This window comes from Nestor notabilis, unplaced genomic scaffold (assembly GCF_000696875.1).
Source record: "Nestor notabilis isolate BGI_N333 unplaced genomic scaffold, ASM69687v1 scaffold9286, whole genome shotgun sequence".
NCBI classification, from domain to species: domain Eukaryota; kingdom Metazoa; phylum Chordata; class Aves; order Psittaciformes; family Psittacidae; genus Nestor; species Nestor notabilis.
The window spans coordinates 29,129-50,008 of record NW_009932410.1 but is presented as its reverse complement, the minus strand read 5'-3'; the positions used below and the strand labels follow the sequence as shown (position 1 = coordinate 50,008).

At 35.6% G+C, this 20,880-nt stretch overlaps 1 protein-coding gene across 1 annotated transcript in view; it reads right to left on the bottom strand.

The window, feature by feature from the left end:
* LOC104407182 (myotubularin-related protein 13-like) overlaps positions 1-20,880 on the bottom strand; it is a gene marked incomplete at both ends in the record, with an annotated part of 75,273 nt that overhangs the window by 25,511 nt on the left and 28,882 nt on the right. The window contains 7 exons of the mRNA XM_010016381.1: positions 110-285; positions 2,663-2,790; positions 3,962-4,157; positions 4,542-4,615; positions 4,879-5,051; positions 6,426-6,688; positions 8,191-8,361. Of these exons, the coding sequence (XP_010014683.1) occupies positions 110-285; positions 2,663-2,790; positions 3,962-4,157; positions 4,542-4,615; positions 4,879-5,051; positions 6,426-6,688; positions 8,191-8,361 (1,181 nt within the window). The remainder of the gene's footprint in view (positions 1-109; positions 286-2,662; positions 2,791-3,961; positions 4,158-4,541; positions 4,616-4,878; positions 5,052-6,425; positions 6,689-8,190; positions 8,362-20,880) is intronic.

Genomic DNA, 20,880 nt, shown 5'->3' with positions numbered 1-20,880 from the left:
TGACTTTCCTAAAAAGTGCCTGCGTTTCTGTAAAGCTTTCAGACTGTTCAATGTATTTGACTGAAACGAAACGAGAACATTAATAATAAAAGAAGAAGAATGCCTATACCGGAATGACGTGTTCTTTTCTTTTTGTTTCGGTAAAATTATCTGTGGTGCTGTTTGCCCAGCTGCAAATGCAAAAGTGCTGAAGATAGACTGAGGATAACGGAACTTCATTAACTGTTTCTTAAATATTTCCACCACTTCAGGACTTACTTCTTCATCAAATGCTACTTTAATTAACTGCATATTAAAGATAGGACATGTTAGAAACAGAAAAAAAAAATTATAGAATTAAAGAAATTAAAAGATCCTAAAATATATTAGCAAAATTCCTATACTCGCATACATGCAGTACTATGCTCATCAGAAAAATACAAATACATGTACATATATCATATTGGTTTTGAGGGATATCACGTTATTAATTTTTTATTTCTTTTTTACATTTAAGTCCTAAGACTAAGGTATATTCACTAAAAAGCATCCGGAATTCTAATCATATCAAACACAAATAATTTGTTAAATCCAAGTAGTACTGCTGACACTAAGATGTCTACAACAGTTCAAATACTACTCACACGGGACAGCTAAGCTTGGAAATACTCTGCCAGCTCTGCCCATATACTGGGAACTAAGGTTGTAATGCACTTCAAAGACTATCATCAAACCAACAATTTCAGCATTCGTAAGTCAAAACCATTATACTTCTATTACTCAGCCATTCCAATTTTTACCTCACCTTGCAAAGTATAAAAAGCTACTACTAATAAAAACGTAATAGTGAAATCCAATCCTTAAAATGGACTAACCTTGTGCTATTCAATCCTGATCTATCTACCCACTAAAAACGCTTTTCGAAACACTTTTTGGGAAAAAAAATAAAATAATAAAAGAATCCTACTCTTCATCTCAGCCATGAGGAGTCAGCAAACAAAGAAATATCCTAGAGCTTTATTTCTGAAGGCATACCTATAAACCATTTCAGTGTCTTTTTCTTTGCTATCTAGAAGGTGCATTTCATCACTGCTTTTTAAATTCACTTGTTTTTTAAATACTTTCCAAATGACTAATAACTCTGTTGTTCTAGGACCTCCTTGAAAGGAGCTCTGGAATCTTTAGGGGTCACACTGATCTAAGTTTTAAAGAGACTAAATAGCATAACTGCAGCAAACACCTGAAAGTCACAATTAATAAGCAAACAAGAGGGGCTATTTCATACTGTATTGAACTCTAGCTGTTACAAAGGGAACAGAAAGTAAACTGTTTGCTGATTGTTTTTGTTCTCATAACCTAATACAAAACTATGCTAAACAAAAACAAAGATGACGTCTGACCAGAATCCAGCACAGAAAACACTGAGCTGTGTCTGTATTTAGCACATTGTTGAAGTACGCTAACTATTCTGGTAAAAATATTCCCGGAAAATTGAAGTCCTTGTGAAGTCCACAGCAAGAACTTTCTGTCAATTGCTTTACTCACTTTTATTCAAATGATACGCTTTTGAATAGGGTGATAGAATGGTTTAGGATGGAAAGGACCTTAAAGATCATCTAGTCTAACCCCCGCTGCCACAGGCAGGAACACCTTCCACTAGACCAGGTTGTTCAAAGCCCCATCCAACCTGGCCCTGAACAATTCCAGGGATGGGGCATCCACAACTTCCATGAGTAACCTGCTTGGTGCCTCACCACCACTGAAGAATTTTGTTGCAATATCTAATCATGAACAATTAGCTAAATAATGTGTGTTATTTAAGGAACTAGTAAAATGCTCATGATCTATTTTATTATGTGTTCAAATGTTAGTTTTTGTTCTCAATGAAAATACACTTCTGGAGTCACCTAACCCAATAAATATCTCATATCTTAAGTACTGCAGTCTACTTTCAATCCATGATATAAAATTCTTTGCCTTCACCTTTCCATCTCCTACGGTTTGACTACCTCCCAGATCACCACCAGGACAAAACATAGAGGGAAAACTTCAGAGACCTCATGATTCCCAACTCCTAGAAGTCCACCTCTATCAGTCACCCTGCAGTACATGCTTCTAAACACACTGAGGCAAGAACCTACAGACAGGAAACTATCAGGGCCTGTACAGAAGTCAGGATCTGTGCAAGTCGCATGGACGCTCACTGGTTCTGGCCAATGGTGACTAGCCTAAAGACTCCTGGAAGTGCAGCTTCCATGTGAGGTGTGCCATGACTTTCTGCCATGGATTTTTACAGAACGCTGGTAAAATGACAAGTCTGGAGAAGAAGGCAGTATTTATAGCTTTTCCATATACATTCCATGTTGCTGAAGGAGAGAGAAAGCATGTTTCCACTGGCCTGCCTAGGCCTCTACTTATTCAACATTAAGAGATTTGCTCCCAGAATAGCCCTTTACTGGATCCAAAATTGAAAGGCGATGAAAGGAGTGAAAAGAAATCAAATTTGTAAATGAAACCCTCTAAGTATCACCTAGGCCAAGAAACGCCAGGGTTTCTATGAGAGGACTTCATTTTCTATTGACTTTAGATGGCAGAAAACTGAACACAAATATCAGAACAAAGCACTGCTCCTAAATATTTTGAGCTGTGCTGTCACGTAAATTTTTAAAAAGCTTCCTTTTACCTGAAAGGTAGCTGAAGTGATCTGCAGTCCTTCCTGCATACTTTGCTGCAGCTGGTTTTGTACAGTGATCTTCTTCTCCTTCGTAACAGATGCAATAGGAAAGCTCCGGATCACTGTCTGCTCTCCAACTGAGGACCATAATATTGTATTTACACATACTTGTTAAGACCACAGAATCAGATCTGGTTTGGTCACATAGTACTTTGAATAGATACGAATGAGGGAGTACAAAGCAACACAAAAGTAATGGTACCTAATTAATTTCAGGCAAAATACCTGAAAAGGTAAATTCCTAAAGTATTATCAGTAATCTGAATTTCTGCTTAATTACAGCTGGGATGATTAGAAAAATAATCTCTTTCCTTCCAAGTCTGTATACACGATGGAAATGTACACCCAAAACCTAGGTTGATAGGGGGTGACAGAACAGTTTCAATCTTACTCAAATTTCATATTGCATTATACAACTTATAAACAATTAATGATATACACTGATATTTTTTGGCATGACCATGAACTTTCCACAATAAATTTATACTTCTGAAAGACAATGTGCTTAGAAATGCCAGATGTCAAAATATAAAGATTTATCATTCAGAAGAACTGTTTCCAGTACATAATCAAAAGAATACTGAATTTATTAATAGATATTTGAGAGAATACTAGCTCATGAATGTTTCATTTAACAGACTTCCAGTGCTTCAAAAAACCATTGTTTAATGAAAAGCTAGGGGCAGCAGAAGCTGCAGGTCTCACACAGTATATTTATTCTCTCTTAGTAGTGAAGAAGCTTACAAATAAGGAAGCATTATTAGACCAACTTTACAGATGGAAGTCAGATACAAATATACTAAGCATTTTGTCCATTCAAAAGTCTATGGAAATTATGAAATATAGTCATGAATGTCCTTATTTTCTGACTCCAACTTTAAGTAGTCTGTGAAAACTCATAATGTCATGGGACAGCCTACTGAAATTTCCTCTAAGACAAGTTCATAATATTATGATATTACATAAATTACTGAAGACAGGAATACTATACGCATGAGTAAACAAATATTTAGCACCTAATGCCTTACCTGAATAAGTTCTAGTTAAATTAAATGTAAATTCAAAGTCAATGACTGTTACATGTAGTGATAAAAAACTGTATTAAGAGATTATTCTTATCTGATAAAGATGAAAAGTTATACTGTGAGCTATATACATTTTTATGTTCATGCTATTCTAGGTGGATAGGCCAGCTCAAAGTCCTGCCTGTCTGAAGGAGTACAGTTCTCACTGTTTAATTTTTCTTACCCAGTTGATCATGAGGAGTGCCTTTAAATATAATTCTGTAAGTGGTAAGGAACAAAGCTCCTTCAGCAGGGAGGATGTGAGGACCTCCAAGCAGTCCTCCTGTAGCTTCCTCTCTGCCATCAGGATCCAGCAGCACACGGAGACCTTCACAAACAAATTCTTCTCCTGGCAGTAAAGTTGGTCGCAGAATTTTGGGCTGATGCAAATAAATGAAAGTGTAACAGTGGTATCAGTGTTACACCTCAATCTAGTTCTAATATTTGGCTTAAAAAAATTTGAAAACAAAATAGTTATGAGACTGAGTCCAAAGAAGGAAGATGGAGTTTGGACTCGATTAAGAGAAATGGGTCTGAAAAAACATTAGGCATGCAATAGCTTGCTTACGATCAGAAGTTTGGCTCTACTAGTTTTATAAGTTCATATTTCATGAGACCAAAGCCAAGCATTTTATTTATCACTGGTGGAAATTTTCTTACAATGTTTTGATATTTCCTCGTACCATTATAAGAGGAAAAAAAGATGACTAAATTGAATGATTCTAATATTTGTAAAGAATACAAATATGTTTCATAACACTTGCCTTCTGTATTGGTGGAAGCCGCCTACTCTCACGATGGACAGCCTCCAGGGTCTCTATGTGCATTGCAACAATGCCTGGAAAGCAGTAATACTATAAATGAAGACTTACATAATACGAAAGAGAAAGTTGCAATCTAATTAAAACTTTGATATTCTGAAATTCTCAAATTTAAACATCAAAGGAATAATTAACTGAAATTCAACAGCAATTACAATCTAGAAAAGAAATCTAAGCTTGTAACTTCACTGAAAGTAACTGAAACCAAAAAGTACATTTCTCTTACTAGAAAAAATAATAGAAAAAAGAAAGACTACAAACCACACATCACAATTCCTACCTGGTATCATACAATGAAGACCCTTGATGTGATCCTGTGTAACACCGCTCTCTGTGCAAACTTTGTCAATAAATCTCGTGATGAAGCGTACAACTGCATTTGCAACATCATTGTTCTCAGAGTCCTCAAATCCACTTTCAGTGTCATAACTCTCTGCAACGCTGCCTGCAATACTACAGACATAAACAAAAGAAATTTCAAGCCTGGAAAATTTCAACTGGTGATGCAAAGGTGGTATCTGGCTAGACACAGACAAGCTGTGGTGGTTTTTTTTCTAGCTACAATTCATAAACCTTGCTAAAAGCGCACGGTGGTGCCACAGTTACATCATCTTTTCATTAACACTGTTAGAACTGTGTGGATGATGACATAGGAGAATTTTCCCTCCATGAATCCAGTGCAGACAGGCCCACAAGAGAAAAAAAGCTGCTTGGAAGTGAGCTCTATGTCTTCTCTTCATGGAGTCAAATACATTATTTGCAACCCATGGTAAACAAATATCCAGTTACACAGAGAAAGATACATTAAATGAATATTTTGGTTGCAGAGCAAAGCATTCAAAAGCAAAAAGGTCATAATAATAGTTGTTTGTGCATCAGATAAAAGTGCAAGCAGGTCAGTGGGAGATGTACTTTGAATGTCTAAAAATGCTTCCCATAATAATATTAAAGGTCAGATTCACACATTACAACATACACCACAACCTGTCTCCTGAGCACATCCTAATGTCTGAGTTTAGACGTGTTTAGTCAGCAGAAATCAGTAGCCATGGGAAGGTCTGATACTGATAGGGAGCCTATCCTTTACGTGATGCCGGTGTTCTCACAGTGTTCTACAACTTTATCAGGTGGGAATTCTGACAGATCATAGGTGATAATGAAAACCACCTAGAGAGAAAGGAAGTCTATTTTATAGATTTGCAACGCTAGGGAATGTAACTGGCATTTATACTCCTCCTGCCTCCTTAGTAATTTAACTTTTGCCATACTAGTTTAGCCTTCTTGCTTTGTGTGACCTCAGTGCCTTTCTTCCTTGCAGCTTTTGAAACTGGGATTTTATGGATGCTATACAAACGCTTTCTTGATTTTAGGTGTTCAAGGCCAGGCTGGACAGAGCCTTGGGTGACATAGTTTAGTGTGTGGTGTCCCTGCTCATGGCAGGGGGGTTGGAACTAGATGATCTTAAGGTCCTTTCCAACCCTAACTATTCTATGATTTTAGGTTTTTCAAGTTATATAACAGTAGGTGTTGGATTGCTGTTTTCTTTCTCATTGTACCCTATATTTGCTTTTAGTGTTTGCATTACTAGATTACAAACTCTTACTGTAATAATAAAACTTTTATGTTCCTTTAAATGGTGGTAGATTGCTCCAGATTGAGTTCTGTTATTTAAGAGGAACCATGTTAGACTACTCTACTTAATTAATGAACTTGAGAAGAAGTGAACATACTGAAATGATCTGGTATTTAGAACAAATCCTGAAAATTAAGAAGCTTTTGAGAACTGTGACCTATCCTGACTGATTACCACTGAAGTTGTACACCCACCTGTTTGTGACAATACTGTTGCTTCCACTCTCCCAGTCACCAGTAGCTGATGTTCTCAACAGCTTGTTCTTACTTGTATCCAGTGGTACTAGCAGGTAGACCATGAGGTTAGCAAAATGAATTGCCTGACTGAAAACTGTACTTTCTTCATTCTGGATGAGCTCCTGCTGCATTTGCTTATTAAGAGTTGGCCACAATCGCAATTGCTCAGCAGCCAGGTCCATTGCTGTCTTATCCTGGTCTGAACCTACAGAATTTTTCTCCTAGAAGACATGTAGAATGAAATAAAAAAGGCTGTTTAGTAATCTTCTTCAGTAAATTGTATATTAATTTTAAAAGAAAAAACAAATAACTACACTCAATAGGGTTTAAGAAGAGCTATGATTATAGGAACTGAGCTTTGAAAGCAGTTTACTGAAATATGCAAGTAGCACAATGTGGACAGATCTAAATAACAATTTCTTTCTAGATGTGTTTTATGCTATACAATCGCCCATGTCTCTTCAGAGTGGCTTACTGATTTTAATATAGTTGCTCTCCTTAGCTCATCCACTTAGCTCACATAAAAGCAAGCATAAATTGGATTGAGAAGCTCATTGCTTCATGCAGGTAATATTCTCCAAATTCCTTGGATGTTCAGGTGAAGCAAGCTTTTATATAAATAGTTTCCAGACCAGCTGAAACATTCATGCTTTTACATGTTGAGTCCAAGTCTAGCTTTTGGTTGAAACAAACCAGGTAGGTTGCACATAGTCAAACTGTATTATAGCCTGAGGAAGTTAGAATAAAGGAATCTGGCAGCCAATATTAGTGACATAATGCCTGATGATAAATTATTAAAGGACTAGGTATCTTGTAAATGTTTTTTTTATACTAAGTTGAAGTTGACCAAATTTTCCACATGGACACATGTGAGGGTTAAAGTAGATGCTTGCTTTTAAGTTCTACTACTCTCCACATCTTTACATAGAGTCAGACTTTAAGGGGTTCCCCACACACAGTCCCACAATCCCTTGCTCTTTATCCCTCATATGTCTGACATGCCTTTTCTGTTCCTCATTCTGACTCCTTTCCTGGGAGTATCTCTATTTTACTTCCTGTCTCTACAGTGCTGTATGACTTTGGATAGCATACACTTTTCAGTCACATAGTTGATAATAAACATACAAGAAGAGAGATTACAAACGGCTCTTTCCTATGTGTATGTGATGCTCCTTTAAAAAAAAAAAAAAAAGAAAAAAAAAAAAAGAGTTATTTTAGCATGCTGCAAGGCTTCCCATTATACTTTTATTTTTGCATTACAGAGGTACTTTCATCCTACTGAGACATATAATTTGTGTTCTGGAAGATCTGTCCAATTTCACTAAAGCAGACTGAGTGCCATTCAACAGAAACCACCCTAGGGTTTGGTAATAATCTAACATTGGGCATGAGAACTGCTGCTAGCTTAGATTGTTCATATGTTTGTAACACTGCTATGCAAAAAGTTACTACTCTCAGGAAAAACTTATACCTGAAAGTGTGGAAATTTATACAAAAAGTGGTTGTTTGAAAAATCACGAGCAACATCAAACTATAATGTTTTGCAGATAAATGTAGTTTTTTGTTATTTTTCATGTTATTTTATGCTGTTTAATATGGCAAAAATGAAAGAAAAATACATTAAATGGGAGAAACCACAACTTATAGCTCTATAACTTAGGAGACAATTAAAAAGTGAATAAAAATACTACCTTGGTATTTACTTTATAATATATTCTCCTACCTTTTGTCTCAACTGTACTGCATGGTTGTCATCTTTGGCTGAAAGGTAGAGGGAGCGAACTTGATTTTGCACATTACTATAAAAGGTTGTTTCCCAAAACTGTTGGTTAGTCCAGATGGGATGGTCTTGCACACAGGTGTAAGCAAACTGACTAACTCCAGGTGCCAATTTCTGAAAGCAAAAACCATGCAAAATTGACATATTAGTCCTATTATTTAATTTCCTTTAAAGGCTATGGCTTGAGTATTGAAATACATATACATGAAATCGGGTATAAAGAATGTAATACACAATATGTACCATCTTTTGTACTGCAATATAGGAAAGAGAAATTATCTCATTCTGTGCCATTAAACAAATTAACATGCATGAAGCTTGCATACAAGTCTAATGCCAGTGAACGTCATGGCCTTCTTGATTCACAGTTAGAAAAATGAAACTAAGAGGAAGAATTCTGTGATGACAGTACAGAACACATTCTTAATATAAAACATCTTCCTTGCCAACAATATAGTATTTTTAATAACCTAGGCCCATAACACAGAAATCAGTATTCAAACTGATGAAAATTATTTCTCATTTTATTTAAAAGTCAGAACTATGGTAATGAAATTTAAGTGGCAACTAAGTCCTTCCAATAAGCTGTATTTGTTGCAACAGCAGAAGTTTAGATAAATTGTTATTTTTATTGTTATCTACTGTACTTTATGACACAAATCCAGGTACTGAAAGATTGCTAAACTGGGTATGTTCTTTGAAGTCACAAGGGTCTGGGATCCCTGTAAGGTCTCAAACAAAACCAGGTTTGTTACAACACTACTCATTATGAACGAACTACTTTTTTCAAGTAGGTCTATTTATTTAGGTAGCACTAGTCGTCCAGTGAATTGTTTTATATTCTTGATAACGACATACAATGACAGGAAAATTTATTTCAATGACCTGAATCATGAAAAATAAAATATATCATGCATTCTTACTTTCTGGAAAAAAAAAGGAGCCCACAAAAAAACTTGTGTTGTATACCACATATAGCAAAGAGGCAGGTTATCTAAATAGCTGCTTATTATTATATCTGCAGCAGAACTGAAGAATAAAGTACATTACTCGGTGCCTCATTTAATGGCTTTCACTCAAAATACTACTCAAACCTGAAATATACAATGTATCTAGAAGTTTAACTTTACTTTAATGAAGGAACAAGTTCTTTACTGTGAGGGTGGTGAGGCACTAGAACAGGTTGTCTGGAGAAGTGGTAAATGCTCCATCCCTGTTTGCGTTTGCAGCTAGGCTGGGCAGAGCCTTAGGTGACATGGTCTAGGGTGAGGCATCCCCGTCCACGGCAGGGGTTTGGAAGATGATCTTAAGGTCCTTTCCAACCTTAACTATTCTATGATTATGTTGTAAACCACTGTATTGCAGACCATTAAAACTACTCAATTTATATTAATAGATGTATAATTGTACACAACAGCCAGTACATACAATATTTCCTTAGCAGGCACCCAGGTATTCAAGTGGAAGGCTAGGAAATTACAACTGAAAATTTTAAAGTCTGTTTTACAAATTTCTGGTTTTGCAATTTTTCGAACTGTGTTTTCCACACACTGCTTTTCCAAGTACATGATGAACTAAAAGTCCTGATCATGTGCCATGTATTCATTCCCTACAAAGACAAAGCTCTTTGAAATGGTATGTTTAAGAAAATTATATGTGACATGCTACTAAAATTTATCCAACTGAAATATCTTCTTGTGATTAACAATCAAAACCTGAGAAATAAATTTTTTATTTAATCATGCAGAATTTAATCAAAATTTCTTGGTAACCTGTTACGAAATCTAAACTCATGGAAGATTCATGCTGCATTACATATGAGTTTGTTTATCCAATACTGAAACAGAAGATAGCTGGCTTGTTTAACAGATTCCCAAGTTTCGGTTGTGATGCAGTTTACGGTAGCTCAGAGGAAAGGACAACTGATCACACGCTAATGGATCCTGTGCTTGATCTAGCTGTTAAATCACAGAACAGGACAGTTCAAATAGCATCCTACTGATCTTTGTACTGACTGCAGGGGATCCCTTGATGAAACCTCAGGCATACAAAATATACACCAACTCATGACTATGTCAAGCCTGTTAAATTAGTGGGACAACTAACTGTACGTGAAATTGAGTCTTTTAATTGTAAAAATGAGAAAATAAAGAAACAGGAAAGACTACCTCTACCCTCCTGTAAAAGCTACCTGCTTTACCATAATCTTTATTCTTTAAGAGGTGTACACATTTCATATCTTTCACTGTTACACGTGTGTATACAGCTGGCTTAAAATGGTTTAATTTATTCAGCTGTGATAAATTACACAGGGCCCACAGAATGGATCTGGCCCAATCATTTACCTAAGTCAAAATCCAGATGCTCAAAACTTGTGTTATAGAGGAATGGAGATGACAGGTAAAACATGGAATATAAATATGGGTAATATCTTGAAAGCAATAGTCACTGCTAAAGCTGTATCATGACTCTTACTTTGATTTATTCCTTACTTTTTGTCACTGGCAGTAATTTCCAGTCATGATACAGCTGCAAAAAGAGAGTATGATGTCAGGAAAAGGAAAAAGGTGGGGGGGGAGGGGTATGGTGTCAGGAAGGAGGGAAGAAAGAGGGGAAGAAAAGGGAAGAAAAGGGTAAAATGTCTATTCAAGCCTAGCTCGTTGGTACAGCTAACTCATGCCAACTTGTGTAGTAAATGCCACACAAAAGAGTGATCTGATTATCAACCTGTCCATCTGCCTTTGATGTCTCCAGCCCAAATCAGGTAATTGTGTAAACTAGGTAAAGAAGGGGTGGTCTTTGGCACAAACCCAAAACAAAATAACTCATAAGCCTGGTTCCATAGTAATAGTGTTACAGAAATAAAACCAGAATGAATGATTTACATGTGGGACAAACACAACAGGAAAGCTGAGAGGCTTTTAGATGCTCTTCCTGTGTTCATAATTTAAAACCATGAACAGCCATGTACAAAACAAAATTTTTAAACAATAGAGATGTATATTAAATACGATGACATAAATCAACACTGACAGTAACTTCTAGACAAAACAAAAATAGTTTGTTTGCAAATGGATGAAAGAAAATCTATCAAAATGCTAAGTGATCATAAACATTATTCTTCTTATCACCTGCATGTGTTAAAACAAATGGTAAAACCTGATAGGGACCAGAACACAGAATCAAAGTCAGGACTTGTAGTTCCAGGCTCAGCTCTGTTGGTTATTTTGGACAAAATCACTTTGGATTCCCAGCTTGTTTTGGTTAGTTTGTTTGTAAAAAAGCAGCATGAAAACCAACCTTAAGAAGCACACTGCTGCTTCTATGCAGTCAACATCCAGGGACTACTAACACTTGGTACAAATATAAGCATTCCATGAAGCTTGCAGCGCCTATATTCTCTGCTCTGGGAGTGCTTACTCAGCTGGTTTGACTAGATTGGAAACTAATCCAATATATTAAAAGGTCCCCAATGTTTACTGTTTCGTTCAAAAGAATGCAACGTTTCTCCAACTTAAGTAAAACAGTAGTTCAGTGCTTTTTTCATCAAGCAATAATACATACATAAAACAAATCTTCACCTACCTTTCCGTAGGACAGCTAAACTATACCAACATTTATGCTCTTTCTCCCTGTCCCAATAATTCAATTCTGCCAGACAGAATGAATGTAGGAGGCAGCAAAAGAATTTCCTACTTATAAGAGAGGATTTAGGAGCTGACAGCTTAAAAAAGACCCCAGAAGAAAATAATAAAAATAGTTCTGAACTGAAAAAGTCCTTACTCTAAAGCTGTTGTATGATAGCTTAAATGAGCATTAAGGTGTAAATCCTAATAATCAACATGAAAAGAGTTAACTTCTGCAAAGGACACTGGTTCTTTTCAATAGACTAATGGCACTTAAAAAAGCCCCAAACACTCACCTCCCAAATTATGTATGAAACAGACATTACCTATATCAAAATAACAAATCACATTCTACAGTTTGTAAAAACACAAGGTAGATTTGGGACTTCCCATGTGTGGCTATAAGCAACTTCCTGAATACAGGAATTGTCTTTCCATTACTTCCAACATACTAAGTGGCACTGGATAATACCTGTCCAGGATTTTTGCTGTTTCTTGACCCTGCATACCTCTCATTCTTAAAATGATACTCGTGGCTCAGTAAAAAATGTGCACTAAGTCCAAGACTCCCAAACTTACTGCAAGGTGCAGGTCCCCAAAGAGCCTCTCTATGACACAGTATTATTTAGATTGCTTGTTTCTGGAAAAGCATGTTGTGTGCTGATCACTCACCAGTTATTACCCTTTACACCACAAAAGCTTAAGGAAGAAGGCAAGTTTATTCTAGTAAAGGTGTTGATTGTGAAGTTGCAAGAAGAGTGAAAAACAGAATATAAATATACCTGAGACTGCTCTTTTCTCACAGGCTTTTACTGCATGTCTCTTGGCTATGGAAACAGAGTGGCAAACTCAACCCTTCACTATTTTTTAGAGAAATCCAGAAGTAAACTGGATTTCTGTCTCCAACTTATACCCTCAGTTATTGGTTTTGGTTATTTTTCGTGAGAAGAGGAAGGAAAGAGCTGAGAAGGAGCTTGCTGCTGAATGCAAAGAATAGCTTTCTCCTCAGCTCCTTGAGGAATTACTGTGCTATGGGTTATTCGCTTGACCTCTGTGAGAAAGCCATTGCAACACCTGTGAAATTACCTTCTTTGCATAATAAAGGGGATCATGACATTTCCTCTCCTGTATTGGTTAAGGTTCTTCCTGAAAAAGTCTTGCAAGTGTAAGCTTACAGATCATCCAGGACATAGTAACACTGCTACTTTATAGGATGAGTCGTGGTGCTGCATGGATAACATCAGTCAAAAAATTAAATTCAATAAATGGTTTTCCCATGTGGAATTATACTCAAATATATTGTACACATAAATATGGGGAAAGGTCATAAAAGTATAAAGAAAGAACTGTGAAGCTTCCATTGTTGTTTCTTAGTTTTCATTTTTACTGCTTTAGGAAAAAAAAATAATTAAAAAAAGGGCAATATACTAAATCAAGCTTCTTCTCCAACCTGAAAATCTCAGCAACAAAAAAGAAACCAATTTGTCACCTCTCGTAGCTTCAGAAGGCCAAAAAGATTGTTCTCAAGACTGATTTATATTTTAAAATACATTAAAGTGTGAGTAGCAAACTGGTTCATTACACTATTTATCTACTATAATTTCACCATAAAAAATAAAAGTAAGGCCAGTTCATTTATAGTTCAGTGCTACCAAGCCACAGACAGGTATGCTAAACCAGCAGAGGGCAATAGAATTCTAGAATTTTATGAAATTGGGATGCAATTCTGGATGGAGCTTTATCTATTGTATACATCTTCTGGCAAAAGTGACTTAAACATCTAACTATCCACGATCTTTAATCCCAGATTCCTGAAGATCACATATAATTTACAATAGATTAATTAAAGCCATGCAGAATATCTCACATTTCTGTATTGATGTATCAATACATCAAACAAATATAATACCAAGTTACACGTAACATTAAATAATGCACAATAACATACTTCTCCTTTCTCAAAAGAGAGAAAAGATTTACGAAGTTCCATTATACATAAAAACACTCTAAAGAAACTAAAGTCATCTGGGATGAGGGATGTTCAGAACCCGCAAAAAAACCCCAAAACATTTTCGTACCAGAATTTCAGACCTTCACAGTTCTAAATAAGGTTAAGTTCCAAGAAATGGATATACTGATTTCTTCCCCTGTCTACAGTACATTATGTATTTTTTAAAAATCTCTTTTCATTGTAGAGATTACCACGACTATTCATCGAGGTTTAAATCCATTAGTTAAGTTCCAGATTTCATGGATTTTCAGTTGCAGTGTTGAATCCATCTGAAGAGTTTTGAAATTGTGACACAGCTATTTTGAAAAACTTCTAAAATGTCACCATATCCTTTTGGCATCAGGTGGCTCAGCAGTGAGTATGCATCTGTGTGACTGCATTGGAATGGTGTTATTGCCTCTACCCACAAAAATAATTCCCCAGCAGCAAAGTTGTTATTCAGGTCTGCACTCAGAAACAAATAAACCCTGTAAATCTCACAAGTTTATGGTTTTCTTTAGATTCTGATAGTGCTTCTTAGAATTACCAATCACTTGATATGAAGCCCACTTAATAGAACATCTAAGTAATCCCCAAAAGGGTAATAATTATTGTTAAGTTTTCATTCTAGTATTTCTTTGGTTACTATTTTCCTTCTCCTATGTCAATTTTCTCTGTCTTCAGTGGTAGAATTCTCTCAGAAGTTCTCTCAATATACAGCATTTCCTTATCTGAACATCCTCAAGTAGTCCTCAAGAACAGGATGAGCATAACAGCCAGAAAGGTGTAAGGGGACAATACAGAATATAAATTGCAAATTAATTAAAAAAAATAAAAAAATAAAAAAAATCACAGTAGCAGATCTCGTCTTGGCAATACAAATTACATATGCTGCATGGTTCAGAAGGTGAAAGAGAGAGGATGAGCAAAACCAGGAATAGCAATATCATGAATAATTCTGAAAGGTAATTTCTTTACAAAATATGAACCACCCAAAAGGATTAACATCCAAGCCTACCCCTGCATATGTATCATGCCCTTTTACACTTTTCGCCCACATTACCCCTCACTTTTTTCTAACAAGCCAGACTGATGTCCGGAGCTGAAACATTACAATCTCTGCTGATGTAAAGAAGCATTAGGGTTCCAATAGTGGAAGAACAGCCAAACCCAATGATGAAAGCTAATACATATTCTTTTGATACTTACTACATCATTAGATCTACTGCAGAAAATGCTTTCTCCAGTTCTGTGTGATGTCCTTAAATTCACTGCTGTTTGTTTTAGAATTGTTATGTAAAAATAGGAACCACACAAAGTCTACCTACATATATTTTCTTTTGTGGTTCAGCTTCTTCCATACTACCACTACATGATACAGGCATGGTCTTGCTGGGTTTTAAGCAGGCAACTTAATATATTTCTACATTTAAAGGATTACCATTCTGAGAATGGATACATAAAAGTACTGTATTAAAAATAATGTTATTTCATACAATTTCAGTCACAAAACCATTTCCACAGACTAAGACAGTATCGGATCTGACAGAATAGAGATACAAGAAGAAAATTAATGGAAGCAGACCCAATTTCTTGCCAAGACAATAAAGGAAGTCTTTCAGGATGGGAGTTTCCTAAATTAAAGCTAGCAATTCAAGACTAGAGAATTTTAAAGAAGAAGTTATTTCATCCCAAGCACATTAGAGTAAAACAGACATGTTTAGAAGTAAATATAATAACTAGATAAAAGAATGAAAAAAATTCAGTATAGAAAGCTAATGCATTACAGAAAGTCTTCTAGCTTTTCAGAAGGCTACTAGCATACTGATGTTTATGATAGTTACTTGGGCCAGTCATAGTGGTGCAAAAAATACGAGTTAAGAATGAAAACTTGTATTAAATGTAAAAAAAACCCACTGATTTTGCTTTTCAAAATCAACTGTATCATCCAATAACTATATGCAATCCCCTGATATTTACACAAATTCTAAAATAAAGACTAATACATTATTTGTTATATAGTAACAGAGATAAATGTTAGTACCAAATATTCCACTGTTTTCCACAGCACAGTTGGACCAATATTCCACTTATTCCAGCTGATACCAGCTGTAAAATTTGCCTGATATAGAAAAATGTCAGTAACTCTTCACCCATCATCACAGATATCCACATCAGCCATTAGGTAGCTTCTCTGTGACTTCATAGCTGATACAACAGAGAGCACATTTCAAATTATGATGCTTCTGTTACATAAGTAACCTTGAATCGTGTCTTTCTTGGAAAGACGCTTGATGGTAATAGTTCAAATATGACAAACTACTTTGAATTTCTCTAGTACTGCCTCTTTAACCTTCAGAGAAAGCCCTTATCCTTCTAACTAGGAATCCATCCCACACCTCCAGGCTCTGGAGTAAAGTGGTCATTTATTTAGGCATTCCATCTTTCTTCCACTGAACGTCTGTCATCACTGTTACTGAAACTTGGTAGCTCATTTCAACTAGGAAAGTATAAACTCAAATTAATTTCATTTTATTACAAAGCTCTACAAAGCAGCATACGTATTGCACTGTGGAAAACATTAGAATTCTTTATATTGGTGTCTTAACATGGAATTCTTCCAGTTGACCATTAACTTCAATTTTTTTTTTCTTAAGTCACAATTTTGTGCTCATCTTGAATATTATTAAAAAAACTTACAAATTAAACAAAAATCACTTCCAATAAGCACAGACTAACGTCTTTTTCATCATTTGAAAATGGTACTAGGATAAATCCTAAGATGGCCTCAACAGATACTCTGTACTATATTCAGAAGTTTTAAGTAAAATTATTTACCACATTTTGGTAATCTTTTAAAAACACTGAAAAAAGCAATTCTTCTATTTTAGGTAACTCTATTTCTTACTCAATAAAGAAGTTGTAGGTGTATGGAGTACAAATGATAAATGGACAGACAAGAAGATGAACAGCCAAACTGGCACACCTTAAAGGATTCCAGTTAGCACGAGTCTGCAAAATATGTCTCTGATGTTTCATTGCCAAGTTCTAGGATAAAATTAGCAGTATCCAACTGAAATTTTATTCAAAGTTTGGTGTCTTAAAGCACTGAAATAAAATAACACTAGTAATTAAGGGGGGGGGAAATCAATCTTCCCTCCGTCCCTCCCAAGAATTACATAAATTAGTCATAGAAAAATTATAAAGCAGTCTCCAACTGCATTATGCTAAATAACAAATGTCAGTTTTAATGAAATACATCCAGTCTGTTAGACAGTTTATTGCATTTGGGTTATTTTTGCTGAAACTAGATCAGCACTATCCAGGTGTACATCAATCCATTAAAAACAAGTGACTCAGAAGTTTAAGTAAAATATTTGTGATTCTGAAAAATAGTATTGCTCTGGCTACTGCATTTAAAGAAAAGCTCATCTATAAAATATGGAAGCCATTAATCATTTGTACACAGAACAAACTTTACTTTCATAACAGTATATTTTTATTATGTCACTTCCTTTACTTAAACACAGGTGATCAGAACTGTCACTTCTGAATGCCAGATAACAAAAGTTTGCAAGTGTGTTGCTATCTATTGTGTAGAATAAAGTATTAATTACAACATTTTGAAAAAGATCCCCCAAAAGTGCAAAAATTGTGTTATGATCTGCACATACAGGTTCTACAATGGTTGAGGGATGCAAGAAAGACTGTTTGATCAGACTGCCAACATCACCTTAGTTGAAAAGAAAGGGAAGATAGAGAAGTGGACACTCTGACCACGACTTGGCATGGAACAGCAGTGCGGAAAAAGCTTTTGCTTCCTCTGCCTGTTGTTCAGTGGACAGGCTGAAACTGGTGCCTGCCACTTCAAGAAATGCAGCGAAGTCTACAGAACATCTTGCCACTTTGGCAGAGAGACATAACTGAAACAGTATCCAAACCCTGTGAGTCTGAAAAGGCCAGTTATACAACTGACAAGCAGTCATCTTTGATGGATTAATAAAATGGAAATATGATCAAAATATGATCAAATATCAAATATATGATCAAAATATGTCCTTTTCAACTTGTCCTTTCTCCCCACACATAGGAAAAGACCTCTTTTCCACAGCAACAGGGAATACTACATTTCTATTTTATACACAGAGAACATCACTGCATACCAAATAAGCATGGGTCATCCGTACCAAAAAAACATGGAAAAAGTCTTTTATCTTCACGTATAAAGGCATTTTATTTATATTGTTTCAATTTTAAACAAAATTCCAACAGTATTACTAATGGTAAACTAAAACCTTTTTCTAACCCAGGAGAAAAGATGTGTTTGTTTTTGTGTCATTCACAGTACACACCAAAGTCCACTGTCACTGTGTCACTGATGAGTCACAGTTTGCTAACAACTCATGTCCAATATTCAAAATTTTTAAAAAGCATTGTGACTATTTTTTCTAGAATAATTCAATTATTACTCCAGGCCACAAATATGCAACCAATACTGACTTCCTGTCTATGAATTTAATCCCACCAGCTATGAGTTAGAGTGGGATCAAATCCTGCTAATCAAGTTTCACAACAGATCACTCACCAGACTTCAGGAGCTGGAATTCTGAAATTTCACCAGACATCCCAAGAGCTGATAGCATGCTGGACACAGGGTAATGCTTTTGTTATTTTAATTAGCTATATGTAGAAGTCATCTTTACGCAAGCAAAGACATTAAGACCTGTTAGATCATGCAAGCTTGTTCCTTTCCATACATTTTTTACTGTCTTCCCGAGAATATTTTAAAATACATCAAAGGCTAGAGCATTGACTACTTCACGGGCAGACCATTCCAGACCATTCCAACATCACCTCTAGGAGTACACTTCTCTTGCTTTTCACTTTCTTGCTTTCATCTGCTGGACTCCTACTAAAACACATCCTTCTCATTATTTATACACCTCAAACACTTGGTGTCTGCACTATGTGTGGCAACGCACAGGAGAGCTATTTATGAAGAACAGGTAATTGTTTCATTAGTGCTCTGCTTGGTGTTTGGTAAATAAAATGAAACTTAATATGTATATGCACAATAATTCTTTCATAAAGGATGTTGGTTAAGCTCTTTTTATTATTTCATTTGAAGCAACAGGAATGCCATTAACGATAAAATCTTGTGACATGAAATCCCATCATAATTTCCCATCTAAATGCTATAGCAAACATAGGTGGCAAAAAATAAATTTGACTGATACAACTACATTTTTAGATTCACTATAGGATTTCTCATTGATAACTCGATTTGGAATACCACCTGCACAGTAATACCAATGCAGACACAAATGGAAACCTGCTACCAAGAACACTGTGCAGTTTCAACAGGGCCTTGTGAAATAATATTTAATACACTGCTGGCATTAAACATGGCATTCTGATAACTGAAACATCAATAAAAACAAGTACAGACTGTGAAGCAGGTCACAATTTTTTGGAAAGCATAAACACAATCACACAGCAGAGATAATACAGTTCTGCATATTGAAGCAACAGTATTGGAATACCTGCACTCTCCCTCCAGAAAAGTGAAATGTGGCTTCAAGTGTGCATGTAAACTACACTGTATATAGTAACTAAAATATAATTGATAAGCAACTCAGTGGAAAAAGCCACGACATAGTTTGACAGCGCACACATACCAGTTTTCCTTAAGGTATTTTAATAAAAAAACAAATAATCCCCCAAATGATCTTAATTTTAGTTTGTACACTCTTCTGGACTTACCAGAGACAGAACAGCAATATGCTGTGTTAAGCAAAAGAATTTAGTAATTCTAGGAAAGATTTGGGTAAATGGAAATCCAGTGAAAAGAGAACTTATGAACTGTTAACACATTAGAAAGCAGGAAGCTCAAGGGAGAAAAGTAAAGCAGCAGGATTTGCTATGATTTCTCCCCAAAAGAAGGGAAAAACAACATTAGTTTAGTGTAACTCCAGAGCAGGAATCTCTCCAAATAGTTGCAGAGATGTTATGGGGTGGAAAAATTACACCCATTTTTCTTACTTTAAGAATACTTATACAGACCATTGTTTCTAACACAGGTTCATGTCAGGTGGAACATACTCATTCTAGGATACAATTTTGAAAACCCCTAAAGAGGCCGAAAAACGCTCAAAAAAGTTTCCTTTTTATTTACATTCCAAATAGAACCTTAAACTGTTAATCTTACTTTTAACTAATGGCAGCAAAGTTTATCTACTGATCTTATGTTCTGAAAAAGACATCAGTTTGTGTTTAGTATGAATAGTTTTATATCAAAATAAGTACTTTTGCCAAAGAATTGTATCTAATGGGACATACCAAAGGGGGTCATCACTGAACCTGAGGATTAGATCTGGGAAAAACAAAATTCTTTTTCTATTATGCATTAACAGCTGGCTTTTGCAAGTTAACAGTCAGGTTACTTTAATTCTTAATTCAGGTCTGGAACAATAAAAATGCTCATGCTCCTTACATCTGGGGACTCAGTTCCAGAGCTTATATCTTTAGAGTTAAATCTATACTTGAGCAAACTTTACTAAATGAGGAATCTAACAAAACTGCTAAAAAATAATCCGTACCTCTCAAGGTAAAGAGCTATGTGGACTCTCATGGCCTTTCTTACTAGAGAAACTAAAAATCAGAAAATGAAACAAAACTAAGGTCAATCTTTCTTCATAATATAGAATGAATGCAGTGGCAAGAATAAAATAGCAAAATGTATTTAAGTATCAGTGCCAGCAACAAATGACAAACAATTCATGATTCTGCTGCTGCTGCTCAAGGGCTCAAGAGAAGGAATGGAAAAGAATGAACTGAAAATATTTATTTGCTGGGACTGAAAAATTTAATGTCTCATCATGCTAGCTGATATGAGAGAATGAAAATACTCCAGAGACTTTCCAGAAAGCTGTCTTAGGGTATTATGTACACCTCTAAAATAAATCCCGTTTAAATAAAACTTTTCCATAGTTCAAAAGATTACAAGAGAGAAAATGT